The sequence below is a fragment of the Zerene cesonia genome, chromosome Z, assembly GCF_012273895.1.
Source record: "Zerene cesonia ecotype Mississippi chromosome Z, Zerene_cesonia_1.1, whole genome shotgun sequence".
NCBI lineage: Eukaryota > Metazoa > Arthropoda > Insecta > Lepidoptera > Pieridae > Zerene > Zerene cesonia.
The window spans coordinates 2606215-2626031 of record NC_052122.1 but is presented as its reverse complement, the minus strand read 5'-3'; the positions used below and the strand labels follow the sequence as shown (position 1 = coordinate 2626031).

Here is a 19817-nt window from a genome sequence, read left to right as displayed (position 1 = left end):
CCACATTACTGCGGATCTTAATTAGTATGAATCTGTTTTGCCTTTATTTCCGAGAGTCATTTATGCATAGCACTGCCATTTCTTCATTCATGTGAAGATGAAATTTATTACGTAACAGTGTATATTAATTAATAATTAATTAATAGATGATATTAATTATGAACAAGACTATAGATGTAATATAAAGGATGCTTTATCCAGAAACGAATGAGAATAAACGAATAAAACTTACATGAATACGACAAAGTTTTGCGCGGTGCGTTTGACTAGACAATAATAATAAAAAAAAAAACCAATCCCTTAGATATCGCCACACGTGGGCGACGTTCTGGTGAGCCTCGCCGCAGACAGTGGCCAGTGGAGCAGGCAGCTGTTGCAGAATCTGGTCGATATCCTCACGGCTATGATGAACCGCAATATGGAGGCTTTGAGAGGCGACAACTTGTACATATTCCGCGATGAATATGCACACGTGGTAAGTCCCTTTGTGTTGCATTTCCTTGGCGATTCTTACAGAACACTGCAGGTGCATCTATTCACGTGTTATTCATTCCTAATGCCATTGTTGTTGGATGTACGACTATACATGCTACGTTTTATTGTATTGGTTGAAACATTTACTTGTTGTAATCTGTATCTACGGAACGGACCTGCAAAAATTCAGAAGCGGATATCTCTTTATGAGTTAGTAATTGACGCGGAATGAGGTTCTCGTTGGCTATAAATGGATAATGATAGATTTTTTCATTTTACGTGTGACTGGAACGCGTCTGATTCGAAATTTTCAATCGCAAATCACCCTTAGTGGATATTAATTTTGTATGTTTGAAGCGTTAGCGTTAGTCTAAGTTTATAAATCCCATTTAGGATGCAGATATTTAAAATGAGAAAAAACACTGTTAGTCTTAAATTTTGTCGCTTGTATCATTATATTTTAAAAAGATATATAAGACAAACTGCAGATATTTTTACGGTCCTGGGCTAAGCCAGCTCAAAAAGTCAATATCTTATGTCTTGAAGACCATAGAGGTATTATAGATTATAGTATACAGTAGGAATATCCGGATAAAAAGTTGCCTATGTGATATTCCAGTTGTCCAGCTATCTACGCACCAAATTTCATTTCAATCGGTTTATTACTTTTTGTGTGAAAGAGTAATAAACACACACACATCCTTACAAAATTTCGCATTTATAATATTAGTTGGACATACGGCGAAACATACGTTTTATTTCTGTAGTCCACAATTCAAACAGCAGTGTGCAGTAGAACATGCCCTTATTGAAGTCTACTCAATATATATTATCTTATTGTAATGACATTAAATACATAATTATATAATATTACTTTAATATCATCTTTACACATGTGCCTCTGGGTTATTTACAATGTATCTTCGTTATATCGTCGCGGAATAGAAACCTCTTCCAACATGCAATAGCCTATTCCAATGAAAACGCTTCCACAACGGTCCGAACAGACCGACAGGGCTAAAATTATGTGAGCTCTGTGTTTTTGGCCATGGAACCTAAAATCGAAAATGTAAAGCATGCATACAATGTAAAACGATGCACCGCTTTGTCACTGGACGCTGACCAAACGATTTACAGACTCCGCTACATGATACATTGTTTTTTTTAATAATAACATTTTATTGTGGGAGTCGAGCACGCTTCGGCCCGAATTGGGCCAGCTCGCACCGGGGAAGTACCACACCCTCACAGAAAACCGGCGTGAAATAATGGCATGCCACTGTGTTTCGTACGGTGAGTGGGGGAGCCGGAGGCCCGTTTCCTTTTCCTCACCCGTCCCAGTCCATTCCTTCTTTCCAGTCGTTAATCCATTCCTTTTCCCTTACCCCAAAAAAGCGGGCAGCGTATTCGCAGAGGCCCTACCTTTGCGAATGTTCATGGGCGGTGGTGATCGCTTGCCATCAGGCGAACCACCAGCTCAGTTGCCCGCTATGACGTAAAAAAAAACATCTAAATAACAGTTCTTAGGTTTACCTATATAGAAATTCTAGCGATCTGATTTGGTTTCGTTAGTACAAAGGGGCACAAAGCCCGTGCGAATGGATATTTTTACACTTTAAGCCTTTTTAATAAAATCCGTACCGTGCACTTGTAGTCGTTTTGAAAGATCTGTTCAATAGGAATTATTCACGATACCTTTTCTCACATAAGGTAACACTCATTATGACACGGAGCGCACCCCATGAAAGCTTGAAAGCAACGCGCTACTTAACCGCGTAGGTGCTAATTACGATTTTCCTCTGTAAGAGAGTTTATATATTAAATATGTTATGTACAGGATGATAAGGAACATTATACACAAACTAATTTAATGTAAATAGAACGAAGAAAGTTTTAGATTGAAGAAAGTATAAAATATAATTCTGCTGCCATCTTTTGCTCGGTTCACTTTTTGATTTGAACACTTCTCGTTCCTTATTTACCTAAGTAAAAAAAAAGAAAGAACATTTATTGCTTTGCGTTGGAAATCAGGATATAACTTATATCGATTTTCTGTGGGAGTGCAGGTGGAGGATGGGAAAGGGTTTTATGTTTCGTTCCTCTCCCTGTACTCCAAACTATTGTTTATTTAAAAATATGTCATTCAGATTTAGACGATGAATAGGAATTCGATGAGACGACATTTTATCGGTACCTATTAACTGTAATGAGTAGTATACGTACATTAGTGCAATACTTTATTTCTATGAAAACTATACTTTTATGAATCTTATACAAAGGTTTTCTATGAATTGAAATAATTCTTATTGTATTCGGGTTCTTAGAAATTCTCTGCATTTTGTACATGCATGCCGTACTTCAGCTAGTAATATGGAGAGGTGTTAAGTCGATATGAATAAATCAAAGAACTCATTACTTTACTAGCTGCGCCCCGCGGTTTCACCCGCGTAAGTCCGTATCCCGTAGGAATATCGGGATAAAAAGTTGCCTATATGTTATTCCAGTTGTTTAGCTGTCTACGTACCAAATTTCATTGCAATCAATTCAGTAGTTTTTGTGTGAAAGAGCAATAAATACACACACATCCTTACAAACTTTTACATTTTTGTGTAGGGTATCATCAGACAAGTTCAATATTGTAAAAATTGGATAGTCTTGCCGTAGTTTCATCTTTGCTTTGTGGGGCTTGAACGTTTAAAGACTTTATTGTGTGCTAGAAATGGAGAAATCTAAGTAAAACTCGATTTCTTTTGAGATATACTTATATCTAGTATCGTAGGTAAATCGAGAGAGAATCCTTACTGAAGGTGAGCTATTCAATTTCTCTGAGAAATGAAAATGGGAAGGAAAATTTTCTTTGCTAGCTGTGATATGTGCAACGGTAAAAGGCCCCTAATTTTGTATTTGTTTATAAGCGTTAATAATACGCCTAAATTTTGGGACGAATTAATGTAAATATGCTTTGCTGTATTGTATTATATTGAACAAAGCGCAATATTTGATTTGAAATATTTGACAATGAATGGTTTGTTAATAAATAAGCCGAAATTATTCTGCCCCCAATAAAGCAAGCATTTTGGGTTACATTTTAATTGAACACATAATTTTGGTCACAGCATTGACAAAGGCGACGCGCTAATATGAAGCGTAATTGATAGTGAACTCTAGTGACATGATCGTAAGGTTGTTGCGATTGAATGCAATCTGAAGTTCAGAAGGCTCAGGCTGCCTGTCTGGATTCAGCCGTGCAGTCGGCCCGGCGCTAACATGCGATAAACACGCTCTGACCGCTGTCGTCCGCTCTTTATATCGGCCATTGATCACTATTGCAACTATCCTTAAGTATGTAATATTCCATTTTTATGCATCTTCGATGTTGTGGTTTTCGACGTTTGATGTATATTTTTTTTTTTGCATTTTTAATATTTGATTTCCGGTTCTGATTTCTGCTTATATATGTAAAACGCCAAGACCTTGCCATTATTGATTTATTCTAGTTTTTAGTTGTTATGTAAATTTTATTTAAATTGTTTCAATCTATTTTACTAAACTAATTACATATATTCGCAATCAATATCATAAATATTAGCTCCATTGTTTAAATATAACATAGATAAATTTTTAGACGGATTTTTCTGGCCGAAGGTGCTTCATATAAAACTAGGGTACAATGCAGCTTTCTAGTAAAATTGTTTGTCACTTGTTGATTCTGTACTGAAACTTAGGGTAGATTCTTACTTCTAGCGGTTATAAGAAAGATTCCTTGTCGGTTCTTGCATTATTGTATAATTCTTGTATTAATATTTGGCTCTTTTAAAATGGAGAATTATGTTTATAAGATTAAATTTTTTTTTAGATCTATAATAAATATCATCGGTATTCGGAGCACCAAAATATTATTTGTTTTTGAATTATATTTAAAAAATTATTGGAATACACTTTAATTTTGCTTTGTCTTTGTGTGGCACTTGGGCATGGTGATGTTTGAAAGCGTAAGGTCATTTCAAAGAAGCGTCAGGGTGGTTTAAAGATTTTATGTAGAAATTCTCGTTGTTTTCTTGATTTTTTTTTTAGATTATCTATAGAGAGCTGTGCTTATTGCCATGTTTGCATGTCCATGTAACTGGCGAATATGTTGTACTCATATTATAATAATTATAAAATATTTTTAAAGCCACATTTAGGCAAATTATGATTTCTTTTAATTATACTGATATACGAAAAGTAAAATTACTCGCTTACCCGACTGACCTCGGGAAGGTTATGTTTTTCGTGCGTACCTACCTGTGTGTCCATTTTTTGGCACACCCAGAGCCCACACCGCTATGCGGATTTTGACACATGAGGTGTCGTTGTAATCATCAGAATTGCGGTTGTGACATAAGCTACATGAACTCACAAAATGGCGCCCGCAATTACAAGGGGTGGATTTGATTTTCTCTTACGATTTTTCTTTTAACATCCCTATATGATCGTAAAAAGACCAATATATATAGTGAAGTCCCGTGTCCCCTAGTGGGGTATGGGGCAGATGATGTACATCTGTTTCACTGATCGATATTCTTTACGGACAAGTAGGCGATCAACCTTCTGTGTCCTGCCAGACCGAGACATGTTTTTTGTGCGTCCCCACCGGGAATTAAACCCAGGACCCCTCGGTTCTACGCTCACGCGTTAACCACTGTACCAAGGAGGCGGTCTAAAAAAGACCAATATAATAAAACTAAATAAATAGACGTCGAATTTTTGTGTTACATAAAAATAATTGTTGTTCGCTTAATGCCGCATGGGCGGTAATCCGTTCGGCGAAAGAGAGCAAAATCATTTTCTTGATAATTTAATATAATCTGTTGGAAAAAAACAAATAGCGACATCTTGTTTTTTATTATTAACCAATAAAATATAGAGACACATTATTATTCGCTGGAATTGTAGGTACCTATGTGAAGCACATTTAATATCATACGTATATAAAAGCAGAACTGTGTCATAAACTCTTTTAATATTCCCTTGGCTTGTTGGTAAATAAAAAGAGTTCATGGAACGTGTCACTATTACAGTTACAGATAGTTGCAAGTTGCATATTTATAACACGCAACTTTGCTTTGGCATAAATGTTATGAATACATGATCATCCTCTTTTAAAACCATGAAAGTTGATTACGTTTTTTGATTCTTGTTAATGAATATACGTCCGTGCCAATTTGTAATTCTGAAATGATTTTTTGAGTATTTAACGGCATGGAAATGGACGTGGATTTCTTGTCAAAGCAAAATATTTTAGATATTGCTGTTGTGCATGGCTATAGCCGAAATTCGACCACTGTGCCATCACTAGTTACATTAATACACCGCTACCCGCTTTGTTATCAAAGGACAAAGTGAGGTATAAAGTGCGCTTTTAAATAATGCCGTCTTAACACGTCAAAGGAACACGTTGTTTTATGAATGCGAATAATAAGCTAAATTAATTTTATTGCACTCACATTTCCGACAAAATATATAAATTATTCTCAGTCCGTAGTTAAAGGTTATATTAATTAATGCAGTTGTAGATGTCCGCCTATTTTGTTTGCTCTCCCTGTTTAATAAGCAATAGAACTGCTTTAGAATTTTACCGCTTCGTTCTCCTGAGACATTTAAAGGGTCTGCAACGTATTTTATTGGTTTTTCTTTTGATGAAATATATATAGTTCGTTCGTAACAAATAAAGTGCTAATGTATATCGATATTAATTATAAAATCTTGAGATGGATATCCATAGTTAGGGATTACAAAAATTTTCGTAACAATAAATGGTTCGGAAGAAAATATAATATTGTATAAAATACATTTTATGTTATTTCAGTGCCTAGAATAGAAAATATAAACATAAAGTAGCTTTTCTTTGTTATCATATTCGACAAAGAAGCCGGTGGGTGGCGTAATGATAAGCGCTACCTCCGCCCATGAACATTTGCTTTGCAGGATTATTTGCAGGGCTTACGCCTTTGCAAATAGATTGGCTACTTTAAAAAGGGATAAAGAAAGAAAAGATAGCAGATGCATACAACTATTTTACGCAGATCTTCTGTCGGGGTGTACTAACTTAATCCTGTTCGACTCCCGCATTTTAAACGGCGGTACTTGAAGTTTTTGTTTTTAATATAAATTATATCTTTGTGTGATTGTATGCCTCAGCCTAGATACATTCTCAGAATCTCTGTACGCTACTTCACTTGGATATATCTTTTCGTTTATACAGTGCACATTGAAGCAATGTATCGTAGAATTATTTGCAAATATGTTATTAACCTCATATATCTTGATGAGACTCTAGGACTAATAGGGTTAAAACATTGGTTATCCGGAATTCGTAGATATACCAAAAAAAAACCTATTAAAAAAAATTAACCGATTAAAAATGCCAATAGCACCGACTTTAACTTCATTTTATTTTGTTTACTTTTTGAAAATACATAGTTAATTTGTTCTATTTTCAGTATAAAACCTATCAAAATTGTAGTTACCCATAAAATTAAGAGATCAATAGTCCTCAGGATCTCCATTTCGAATTTTTAGACCTTGTGATCAATCACCCTTTTAAACAAAAAAGTAATTAACCAAATCGGTCCCGTTGTCTTGTACAGGTTACTTGGCAGGTAAACGGGTAACTAACATGAAAATAACAAAAATATTGAAGACAAATCTAAACATTTTTTTTTTGAAGTCGGTTAAAAATGGCATAGCGGCTTAGACGCATGTACGTACTACTTGTATTGCATGTGCAAATTCCCTGTTATTCTTACGACGAATTATTGCGTTGTAACAACATGATTCCGGCCTGAAAAATATCAGGTACCTTAAAAAAATTAAACCATAAAGAACAAATGAAACTTAAAACTTAAACGTTAAAATTGGGAACTGAAATCTATAGCGCTTCTAGAGAGTCAAGACTCGCGATACTATGAATTCTGTACAATTAAGCTACTTCCATCGTACCAACCGTTACTTATCCTAATCTCTTTTAAGGGCCCTGTTTTACCCTATGGGTGGCTGAAAGATAAAGTTACTATCCATGCCCACAATACCGTTGAGGTAAAAAAAAAAAATCAGCATACTGTCCTGTTTATGCCATCAACGGGCAACTGAGACGTTGGTCAGTCTGGTGGCAAGCGATCACCACCGCCTATGAACATTCGCAGAGGTGGGTAAGGGATAAGGAAAGGATTGGATTGGAAAGAAGGAATGGGCTGAGAAGTGGGGGGTGTGGTACTTCCCCGGTGCTAGCTGGCCCAATTCGTACCGAAGCGTGCTCGACACCCACATATAAAAATGTTATTTGATTCATCTATAACCTTAACTTATACGCTATAACAGTTCTCCTATCTGATTGCACTGGCCTGGATTAGAAAATGTTCAGTATATTTTTTGGGCGTTGATGTCTAGTCTAGTTTATACAACAAAATCTTTCCGCCCGCGTCTTCGGCATCAAAAGAAAACTCGCATAGGTCCCTTCTAAGGTCTCAAACTACTAAATTTTATCCAAATCAGTTCAGTGGTTTAGGCGTTATAATATTAGTAGGGATGTATAATATAATTGTTAAAATGAACTAAAAATAAATTAATATCGCAGATTGAATGCCTGGAGCGCCATATGGCATCTGGGGAATGTGAGTTATTGCAACTTCAACCTTGGAAAACCCGTAAAGTTGGTCAAACAAGCATGCCTGCGAAGACGCCCGTACGGAAGGTGGGCCTTCTCAACCTCGGCAACACCTGCTATATGAACAGCGTGATGCAAGCCCTTCTGGTCGCGAGGCAGTAAGTATAATTATTACCTTCATGTATCTATCGAACTTTATAGTAATATGTGTGATTATTTATCTGCTGTGCAAATGTATACAAATCATTGCGACATACACGGAAATATTATTACTATTTCTCTATAAAGTTCCGCTACAATTCGGTGTAACCGAGCCGTTTGAAATGTTATGCACGTGTGTGTATTCTAACGCAAGCGATTCCTCCTGCACTCTAAAAGGTATTAATTTGCTCTTTGATATGAATAATATAAACGCGGAAAATATTATAACCTGTGCAATCAAGTCTATTCTATGAATCCTTTGAAAGTTTAAAGCTTTGCTTTAATCCTGCTTCGAAATGAAAACGTTTCCAATCAAAGTAATTGTATGGCACGAGACAACAATTCATTTATGAGCGTTTTAATGTATTCTACCTCATAACTTTTTTATAATTTTAATCGCCTGTAAACCCCTGATAAAGGAGACACCAATTATTGCAATATTATGTTAGGTTGTAGTTTCATTTTGTTTCGGTTATAATTTACTTTGGATTGGAGTGTCTAGATGTATCTGAAATTATTTATTCATACGCAATCTGGTTTATTCAGGCTATAAATGTACCTCTTACGCTTTATTGTTCTATTTCTTCGATACTAAAGTATAAAGCAGTAAACTGCTTTTCCCTCTGTAAGATTACTTGACAAATTGACCAGACTGTACAAAGTCGCTTATAGGAGGCGACGACTTCCATTTCATTTAAAATTATTTGCCTCTGAGTAAAAAGCAACCTGTGAACGCCATTAAATTAACCTCTGTCGATAGTAGTCGATCTGCTGTATACCAGCATGGTTTCATAATCTCTTTAGGGAAGATTGCTTCTTTGAATTCAATTTATAATTATTATCAGTATCTTAATCAAAGAAAACTACACCTGGATTTAAATCAGCAGAGTAAATTGCAAGCATACTACAAACGTGCGATGAACATTGCAATTTGGAAGCTCTAGTCTGGAGGTCATTTCGAGGGAGACTTTGCGACGATAATTTTGACCACACACAGATTTAGGCGTGTGTTAGATTTCATGTATCTTGAATAAAAAATCAATTTCAAGTTGGATTAAAATATTTTGTTAGGGAACGATGACACGACAAACTTATAATTTAGTTGCTTATTTTTATACATTGATAAGCTATATAAGAACCATGTTGATATGAACCATGATACTGAACGGCCACCTCGGTTATATATCAATAGCACCAACGGCGATTAGTTAAAAATATGTTAATATTAAAAAAACTTTCAAAGCGTTCTTTTAAAAATGTAGGACGCTCCCTAGACGACTTGACTTCTAAATTGTAGATGGACTTTTCCTCAGTTAATTTATGCAAGTGATGAATTTGATTTAGATGCTTTAATGTCGCAACTACATAAGTATATTTACAAAAAAAATATCACCGAAGTTACTGCCGCCTCAAAGTAAATAATTATACAGACAAATGATAATCAAAGTGCTTCAAATTAGATATTCTTCTTATTTTCTGCGCCAACGATGACTGGAAATCGAACGCTCACGACACGAAATAACTAGTGTGTTTGCTGCATGAACGCTATTTGGCGAATTGGTATATAAACTCTTTGTAAAATGAATTTTTCGTTTTGTTAACTTTTTTGTTAATTCAATACATTTTCATTTTTTATTTTCAACCTGTTACCAAATAATATTGTCGGCTCCCCGGATGGCATTTGGAGATATTGGCCTGCGGCTCTTTCATCATGCGAGAGTCTAACAATCTGTATATGAGCACCACCTAAGCTCCTGGGGGCGCAGTAAACCCCCGATGCGAGCGAACCTAATTTCCACCCAAGTTTCTGTTGCTAATACAATTAGTGTTGTATGCTATTGTTTTTATTTTATTATTTGCGATCGATTTGCCATTTCACCTTAATTTGCATTATTTTACGTGTGTACAACTCTGCCTGTCGCTGTTACAATTATGTTGCAATATCTATTTATTTTATTTATATGTTTCCATTTATTTAGTGACTAGTGCAAAGCGATTATATAATTGAGCAAAAGCGAATGAAAATATTATACAATTTGATCGGGTTTTTACTTTCTTTCGTGGAGATTCTTTATATTCGGATTGAGAAAATTTTAATATATGTTAAATAACACTTATGCGAATTCAGAAGACTTATAGTTAAATCTCCAATAGGATATTATAATTGTGTTTGGTGATAATTTAATATAACTACGATATCATATATTTGTGGTGGGTAGGGAAATACGGAAATGGGAAATTGACCAGCGAACTGACTGATATTGCAAATTTGCATTTCATAAGAGAAATAATTTACTTCAATCTATTGAGATTCTAGCATCGATTATCTAGCTTAAGATGGAGATCTTTAAACAATTTTATTTTGTCACCAACGAGAAGTAGGTATGTTCATACATTGAAATATTTCAAACGATGCTTCGGCTGCGTTCGGCTTAATATAATTTCAATAAAACGAATTCAATATAGCTCTATTCTGCTCCATGAAATTAATATTATACGTGTATCAATAATAATACGTTCTGCCCATGTTACATGCTTTGTTTGTCTGATATCAGATTCTACACATTCAATACCGGCTTTCGCTGTAAATTATCTGAAATATTGTGTGAAATATCAGTACGTACATTGTACTATGCGTGTGTGAAATGTATACGTTAAAACGTACAAGAATGGACCAATCATTGCCCACTGCGAATTTTTCTTATCTATTTGTTTGCGTATTAACGTATTGGAAGGCTTTGTTGTATTACGTATTTTACGATTTGATATTAATAGTAACAGAGACTATTACTATTTTCTTCAAAATACAATTCGTTTTATCAAATATTAAACAGAAATCAGCCGTTGCTGTTAAATAAATAACAATTCCTAACCTATTCTAAAAGAAGTGTACTTAAATAACAATATCGAAATATACGGTACGTAACAAAACCTCTGTTCGCGACAGGTTCAGCAACCACGTGGTGCTGAATATGAATGCGGTGCCGTACTGGTCGAAGATGGGCGTGCTGTTCGCTAAGATGATGCACTCGATCACCACCAAGCTGAATCCGGGGGACTTCTTCTCGGTCGTCAAGCCGCCTTTCTTTACGAGGGACAACCAACACGACAGCTCGGAGTTTTTGGGGTGAGTTATAGTTATTCTTGGATGTGTCACTTTTAATTCGCAGGTCTTCAAATGCTGTACTCATTTTCTAGTTCTTGGTGACCCGAAGAGAAACTTAACGTAAAAAGTAAATATTTGCATTCAAGAAGATATTAAAGTAAAGCTTGATTTTAGCCGAAACTGAAATAATTTATCTTTCCGTTATTTTTTTTTTATAAAATCGGTATCGTAGACGGAGTTCCATATCAGAAAACCGGACGATTCCTAATTTGTCTATATCTTCTGACATTATTAATAACTAAAAACTATTCATCGTAGAAACATAAATGTATGTCATTATTTTGTGTATATAGTCTGCTCGCTGATATTATAATAACGTTGGATCACGTATAATAACTGTGACAATTAGCAATTGATAACAATTCAAATCATTTATGATCTTTTTTTTCCTACTGTAAGTTGTAATAAATCAATTTTATAAAAAAGTCAGCTGAGCTTTCAGTAAAGTTGTGTTTAGAATATTGGTTTATATTAAATTTTACTACACGTCTTCTTCATTCAAGTATTCTAAATTAAGTAGTAAGGAAACCACCCCAAAGTTAATATTACAAATGCTTAACAAGCTTGTGTTTGCCTACTCGGCTTTATTAGCCATTCCAAACTATTGTCCTTACATTTTTGACATTCTTTACACAGTACATAAGAGTGACTCAAAAATTTATAAACTTAAGGTTATTCCATACATACATAATTTATCTATATGATATATATAATTACATTACGATAATTATACATGAAATCTTTAACTATGCTATCCAAAATATAACTAAATATATTTTAAACTATCACTGGATTTAGTGATTTAATTTTTGATCTCTTTTTAAAAACTGAATTACTTAGGCATCTTTTCACTATTTGAAGTTAACACCTTCTATGTATTGCTTAACAAATTTAGCTAAAATCTCTATAAGTGCGCTCTTCTTTACTTTATTAGATTTTTAAATGTGTTTAAGTTAAAAATATATACAAAAGTATAAATAATCTATTGTATAGTCACAGATACGTCAGAAGAAACTTAGATTATATAGATAGAGTAATTGTAAATCTCGTGATTAACGTCAACATAATTTATATTACTAGTCAATAATATTGTAAGCTATGAAGCTTCCATAAATATATATGCCATTATGACTAATCTAACGGCATGTAAAATTACAATATGTACCAATGTAATCTGTATTTGTATTAGACGAGCTTTCGGTATTAATGAATCTGTTTTACCCAAGCTCCGTGTGTGCTTTTATGGCATGAATGGGTCGAGTCTCATCAGGGGAATCCTCGCATAGAAATAGCCATCCAATTGAAGCGTAATACTGTCGAAATTCGTTGGAAGTACTGGAGACACAAATCCACTCCCAACCGATAAGAAACATTATTTCACGTGATAATTGTTTATTAACAGTTGAAACCCGTTTTAGATTTCCATGCCTTTTGCCATGTTATAAGTATTTGTAAAATAAATGCGTTTATTTTGGTCTGTGCATGTGTTTGTTTGAGTGGGAATCGCTAATTCTGGCACTCGCCGCTTTACCGCAATATCTTGGTTATTCTTTTTCTTCTTCATCATCGCTCTTCCGGCTTGTGCCTCGCTGCGTTTTTACCTAGCCTATTTTTGTACTGAAGTGTATGTAGGTATAGTCATAAAGACAGTTTTTGATATTGATTATTATGACAATAACTAATTGAATTATTAAATATGTGATTAAAAGATAGAGTAAAAGACAGTTCTGATTAGAAAATATAGTATATTCTAGTTATGTGTGTGTGTGCCTTAATATTTTTTTATCCTCCCCACTTTACACGCAAGGGTACCTCCCTTATAAAAATTATGTTTTTCGACGAGATTAACTTGTATACCTACCTAGTCATACCAAATTACAATTATCTAGTACTAATAGTTTTTGAGCTAAACCGCGGGCAGACCGATAGACAAACAGACAGACCTGTTGAAACTATAAGGGTTACTTTTTGACTACAGAACCCTAAAATGAGCCTAATTAATTACGATGTAAAACACATCACGCCTTTTTACCCCGTATCGTTCTCGAGGGCATATTTCTGAAAGCAATTAAAATAATAGCGTGTAATTGACGCATCGACTCTTCCCGTTTTACTTTGTGCAAAAGTTGCGTTATTAATAAACGACAATTAACACATGTCTTTTTTTTTTAAGTCACCCCTTTGTAGCTACGCTATTAATAGATGTAGGTGTATATATAGAAATAATTTTTTAAAATAAGTGAGTTCATGAAACTCACTGAAACAATCGGTGTATTAAATATAAGCTTTATTTCGATAGTATGTATCTGTCTGTATATAATATATAAAATTCTCGTGTCACAATGTTAGTTACTATACTCCTTCGAAACGGCTAGGACGATTCTAATGTTATTTTGTGTGCGTATCTCGTGGGTCTGTGAATCGGCCAGCATCTATTTTTCATATCCTGAATGAGAAGAGTAAGGCAGAATTTGCCGGCAAAAGCAGCATTTGCCGGGTCAACTAGTCTGTATATATTTTTTTCTATTCAGAAACTGATTAAAAATGTTAAAAGTGAATCGATTTTACATTGTTTCCAAACAATTATTTTGCGTTGCATTTCGCTTAACAACATATTAAATAAAAGTTTTAGCGCATTCGTATCCTCGTTTGTCGTCCTTTAAGATGACGCTGACGAAAATTTTGGTGAAACTCTATACCGGAGTTGCCTTCACTTTCAATAAAAATCAATTTTACTTATTATTTATTTTACATACACTAAAACCTAGTTCACTAAAGCAGTATTTGTTCTTTCCAAAACATAGATAATCTTTAAATAATATGCATGAAAAATAAAACATAAATTACGTTCTATTTTTTATCGCGAATTCAATAGTCCATTCTAGCTTTTTTGACAAAATATTTTTTTTTACTTTACTCAATATTGGGTTTATTCCTGAAATTTACATGCATCGCTGAAACTTTGTGATATTCAAAAGCCTTGTTACCGCTTCCACGACCTGTACTGTAAACATTTGTAGCGGAATATTGACAGAGTTGCAGTCGTGCATCCGTAAAGTCGTAGCCATACACAATTTACGAGAAAATGTTTAAAATGTATATATTACATTTGGTATGCACGTCGCACGTTCCAGAACAATATTCGTTTGAGATATGTTCAAATTGAAATAGTTGGTTGTTAGTACATTTTAACACCCTTTTATAAGCTTCATCTGTATGTTTGTACGTAGCCGTAATCCTTCAGATTAGACTTTAAACGGACAGAGTTAATTCAAACTTCGTTAGCTTATCAAGGACCGGTGACGATACAACAATTTTATAAGTTTATTTTATCGTCCTGATTAGGATTCTCGGCATTGAATAATTTACTAACTACATAAGAGCGAATGAGACAGTTAAGTTTTTTATCTTTATTATAAACAATCAACTGAAATGCCTTGATTTTTCAATTGCAATGTAAATAACTGCATTGAAAATCAAGCGAATCGTGAGACAACAGAAATTCAAATGTACAAAATAGAAAAGGAAGAGCCGAGCATTAATGCAAAATTAAAATTTGCACTTTGATTCACAGCGGAGCAGTATTGTCATACAAATAATTCTGATATTCACTTCATTCCGATGATGGGATATGGTATTCGGCAATTCTCGTGGCGCAATCATATTCTTCTGCCTTTTGTTTGGTCTAAGCCGTACATTCGAGCACTCACAATTTGTGTAGTGGATAGAGTTGTTTTATAAACTTTTCGATTTCATAAACCTTACAGAGGTATTATAGCTTTGCCCGCGGCTTGTGTAATAAAATTTCGATTATACTGCAATCTCTAAAGTGGATTCATATGAACATTCAGAGACTGTCATTAAACAGTGTTCGCTAATGTAGCCCGGGGCTGAATATCGGCGGAATACGTTCGAGATGAACGCAACACATACGAACGCTTCGATAAAAGCTAAATGAGCTTTGACCTAAGTGTGAATAAGGGAATTTGTTTGAAATTCTCTTTCTTATTTCACAGCGCATTCGTTAAGCCAGTATGTAGAATTGCATTGCAGTTGTATAATAGAATGAAATGGAAATTAAAACCAAGCCACTGAACCTTAAAAAAGAACAGGTAACCGGAGCGGAAGATGGACGTGCTAATGTTAAAATATTATAAATTATAACTAATTTAACGATTAGGAATAGAGAAGACTATGTTTAGTCTGACAGTTTTTAATTACAAGTTAGACTTGGTTTAATTTTAACCAGTAACTTATATGAAAATTTTAGTATATTAATAGGTCCTTGTAATTGGTTATTTCTTTTTTTATTATTCACATCGAGGTTAAGAATCGCTGACTGGTCGAAGTTATACATTCATCATTCGATCGTATTCAGTTATATTTTGATATCGTTTATTTATTTTTGGCCAAGTGAACACTTTTTGCTGACCGTAGCCGGCCCTACTAAACCAAACAGCATACAGTGAATGGATGAACGACCACAGTTATAACTGCGCTGACATATTGCTTTAGCGCTTTAAAATCTACTATTGGAAATCATTTATGTACATTGCTTGATGACGATTTTAATATCGTTTGCGAAACGGATATAATAATGTTTAACGAATTATCAATATGTTACTTAATACTATTTTTATTTTTATAGTAAAGTAGAAACTATGCAGTGCTTTTTATTTTGATAATAAATCTTGTGAAGATTTTCATAGCATAAATATTAATTACTTGATCGCGCTTTATACCTACCAGCTTTTCTAGACTCCTACAGTTATTGATTTTACGCCGATGATTCAATTATTAGTATTTGCTTTTCGTACCCAACTTTCCTTGACGTTTACCTGTGATTTCAGTCGTGGAAGTTCGAATAGCTTCTAAAGCAGCTTTTTTAATTTTGCCTCCGTGGAATATAGGCCTAATCTTTAGAGATTTAAATCTTGTAATGATGAAATTTGAAAACAATATTACCGATATAAAAAGACAATTCAAACTCTATATAAGTTATTTAACTCTGTTGTTATTCAGTTTACATTATTGGCCGTACACTTATACTTTCGATCGATACTTTATAAGTACGAAATTGCATATTTAACCTTGATGCAAAATTATGTAACAATACTATTATAATATTGGTGTTTATTACCGACTTCAAAAAAGGTTATTAATTCGACTGTATTTTTTTTATTTGTTACTTCATAACGTTTGCGGGGTGAACCGATTTTTATGCTTCTATTTTATTTGAATGTTTAGTTTTTTCTTAAAAATAATGTTTTTTGTCGTGTGTTTCTAACGGGTTCACCCAAAAAATTAGAATATTTTAAAAATTACACCATTTGTAAGCTGCATCTTCACTCAGTGATCGCCTCCTTGGTACAGTGGTTAGCGCGTGAGCTTAGAACCGAGGGGTCCTGGGTTTGATTCCCGGTGGGGACGCAAAAAAAAAAAGTCTCGGTCTGGCAGGACACAGAAGGCTGATCACCTACTTGTCTATAAAGAAAATCGATCAGTGAAACAGATGTACATCATCTGCCCCATACCCCACTAGGGGACATGGGACTTCACTATCTTCACTCAGTGATTTAGCCAATATTATATTTAGTTTTTATACCGGGTCAACCCGATCGGAGCCCGGACTAGAGACTAGTAAAAACACACACAGTTACAAAAGTGTAAGAAAAATAGATTAATTGCTATAAGCATATTGTGATCATTTTATTTTTATCATTCATATGTATTTTGTCTGTGCTCGTTATTGTGCGAAATCATTACGTAGGAGTCACTTTGTGTAGGTTTTCCTTGAAAGGGAGCTTGACTTTTTCATTAATTTTCTCTCTATATAAAATATATCTAGAAATCACTTTTTCTAAGAATGTCTTCCTTCAGCCCGCCCGCAGCGAATCTCCGTTGTTAAAAAATAATAAATTGTTGCGTGTAGCGTTTACATTCAATTATTATCTTTGCCTGTATAATCTTTGAAAATACCTATCCTTTTATTTACTGAAGAGTTTTACCAAGAAATTGAGAAATATGGTATGGAACCTTTCTTAGAAATAAATGGAGATAACATTAATTTTATACAAGCAATCCACCCCGCATCGCTTTGTGGTCAAATTGTAACGGTTGTAGGTTTAAAGCTAAATAAAAGGACGAGGAAAAGAATCGATTAAGATATGATTCGATTAGAATTTTGAATATTAACGTATTTGAAATTTTTGCATATAAAGTAAACTCCCGTTTGTTCGAAGTAATCGGGATAGCGCCGTTTCGGACGTAAATTTCAGATGATCCGAAGTCCTAAAACGACTATTTTTATAGCGAAGCGCCCGGGATTGCGTATTTAATTTTCGGTTAGGATGGCCACGAATATTGTTTTTTCTATGTATGTAACAGGTACGGGACCATGGCTAAATGGTGGATAATGATGCTAAAACTTAACTTAAGCATAAATTGAGATCAACCTCAATTTATGCTTAAGTTAAGTTTTTGAAGTGAAACTTCTTTAGAATCGTTGTGATTTCAAACCTGATGCAACGGAAAAACGACAGGTAAGAGACACAAATACAAAAATGTGTAGAATGAAGCCGGCAAAGAATGAGACAGAAATATACATACTATTTTATTTATTCTTTTGTCGATTTACTGAAGTTTCACTTCTATCATGTGTGAATCGCACACACACCTTTTTTTTTAAAGATTTGCTCAATGCACTATTATATTTAATTCTGAGCACCACCCAGCGATAGTCGACGATGGTGAAGTAAGGAAGTGACTAAAGATTAAGGAAGAGTTGAAAAATATCTTAAGGCGCTTCGTTTTTTTCTTATTTACGCTTTCTCTGTAATGTGTTACATTTTATTCATGGTGAGAAATGTGTTCACACGTACCGTCTGGTTAGAAAGTCTCAGCTCTCAACATTTATCTTATTTAGCACGGACACTACAGCATTACACATTTTTAATAGTATTTTTTTCTTTCTTGTACGTAAATAACTTGAATTGATAGCTGGGCTTGCTTGCCTTATGATATAATATTTTTTGAAAGGGGGAAACGTACATGTACGCACAGCCAGGAGTTATATTCACATTCTGAAAAGGCCTTGGGTTACGACCACCAAAAAGAGTGAACTCCATTGTGTTCTGTTAAGCTGTTTTCTGTGAAAGGACTTTCCTTTAATTATTTATAATAATATTGAATATTATTTCAAGAAGTATTGAACGTTTCACCGTTTATATTTTCAATATAAATAAAAATAATAAAAAGAAGATTTTACGTTCAAATAGATGGAAAATATAACGACGAGTCTCACAAATTTTATTATTTATTCAAAGCTCAGTGATTCTTTCCACGATAAGCTTGAAGCGTATTGAGTTGAACATAATATATTTCCAGTTACCTCTTCGAGTTGCTGCAATCTTACGAGCACAGCTCCGATAGAAACTTCGACTACTCGCGCCCGGCGGTTTTGAATGCGAACCGTTTTCGCTTTATCCACCCTCACGCCCAGGCTTTGCCGTCTTCTCACTACAGGTAATTAATTAATTTTGAGATGTATATTTTGTATTTGTTACTTTTTACTTCTGTATATAGGGCTATTATAATGTTAAGTGCATTTGTAGTTTGAAAACTAGATGGTTATTTTAATTAGGTATATTCTCTATAATTCAGTGAATTAAATAAAAATTTTCTCTTATAGCGAAGAGCATTCAGAACCGAATCGCGCTCGTCGCTCCTGCTCGCCCCGACCTGGCAGCAGCACCGCTGGTAGGTTCTTGTGAACTTTATCCCGTCGAGTGTAAAATTACACAAAAGTGTTTAATTTTAAATGACAATCTTTAGACGTATTTCATTTTATAGATTTGAACTTGTAATAAAGGTGAGTTCGTTTTCAGCGGGATCCTGCTCCAGCGTGCTGAAGCGTCCGGTGGAGGGCGAGCCGCTGGGCTCGCAGAAGAAGCGCTTCCGCATGAAGGAGACGGTGTTCCTGCGTCGCGACTCGTTTATCGACTCGATGTTCGGCGGCGTGCTGCTCACGCGCATCGAGTGCGTGCAGTGCCGCTCGTCGTCGCTGTCGCGCGACGTGTTCCGCGACCTGCAGCTCGCGTTCCCGGAGAAGCCCGAGGGCTGGCAGCACAGCGTGCAGAGCCTGCTCGAGTACTACTGCTCGAAGGAGAGCCTCACCGGCGATAACCAGTACGAGTGCAACGACTGCGGCGGCCTGCGCGACGCCGAGCGGAGCGTCATTATCGAGACGACGCCCAAGTATTTGATACTTGTTTTGAAGAATTTCAAGTGAGTGCCTCGTGTTTGTTTGCGTTAGGGAATTAACATGTTCTA

General features: G+C 34.9%; 1 protein-coding gene across 1 annotated transcript in view; it reads left to right on the top strand.

Annotated features, from left to right (window-relative positions):
- The window catches only part of LOC119835533 (ubiquitin carboxyl-terminal hydrolase 35), a 34209-nt gene that overhangs the window by 12590 nt on the left and 1802 nt on the right, over positions 1-19817 (top strand). Inside the window, exons 6-11 of the mRNA XM_038360421.1 lie at positions 305-475; positions 8090-8277; positions 11268-11447; positions 18873-19010; positions 19177-19244; positions 19373-19772. Of these exons, the coding sequence (XP_038216349.1) occupies positions 305-475; positions 8090-8277; positions 11268-11447; positions 18873-19010; positions 19177-19244; positions 19373-19772 (1145 nt within the window). The remainder of the gene's footprint in view (positions 1-304; positions 476-8089; positions 8278-11267; positions 11448-18872; positions 19011-19176; positions 19245-19372; positions 19773-19817) is intronic.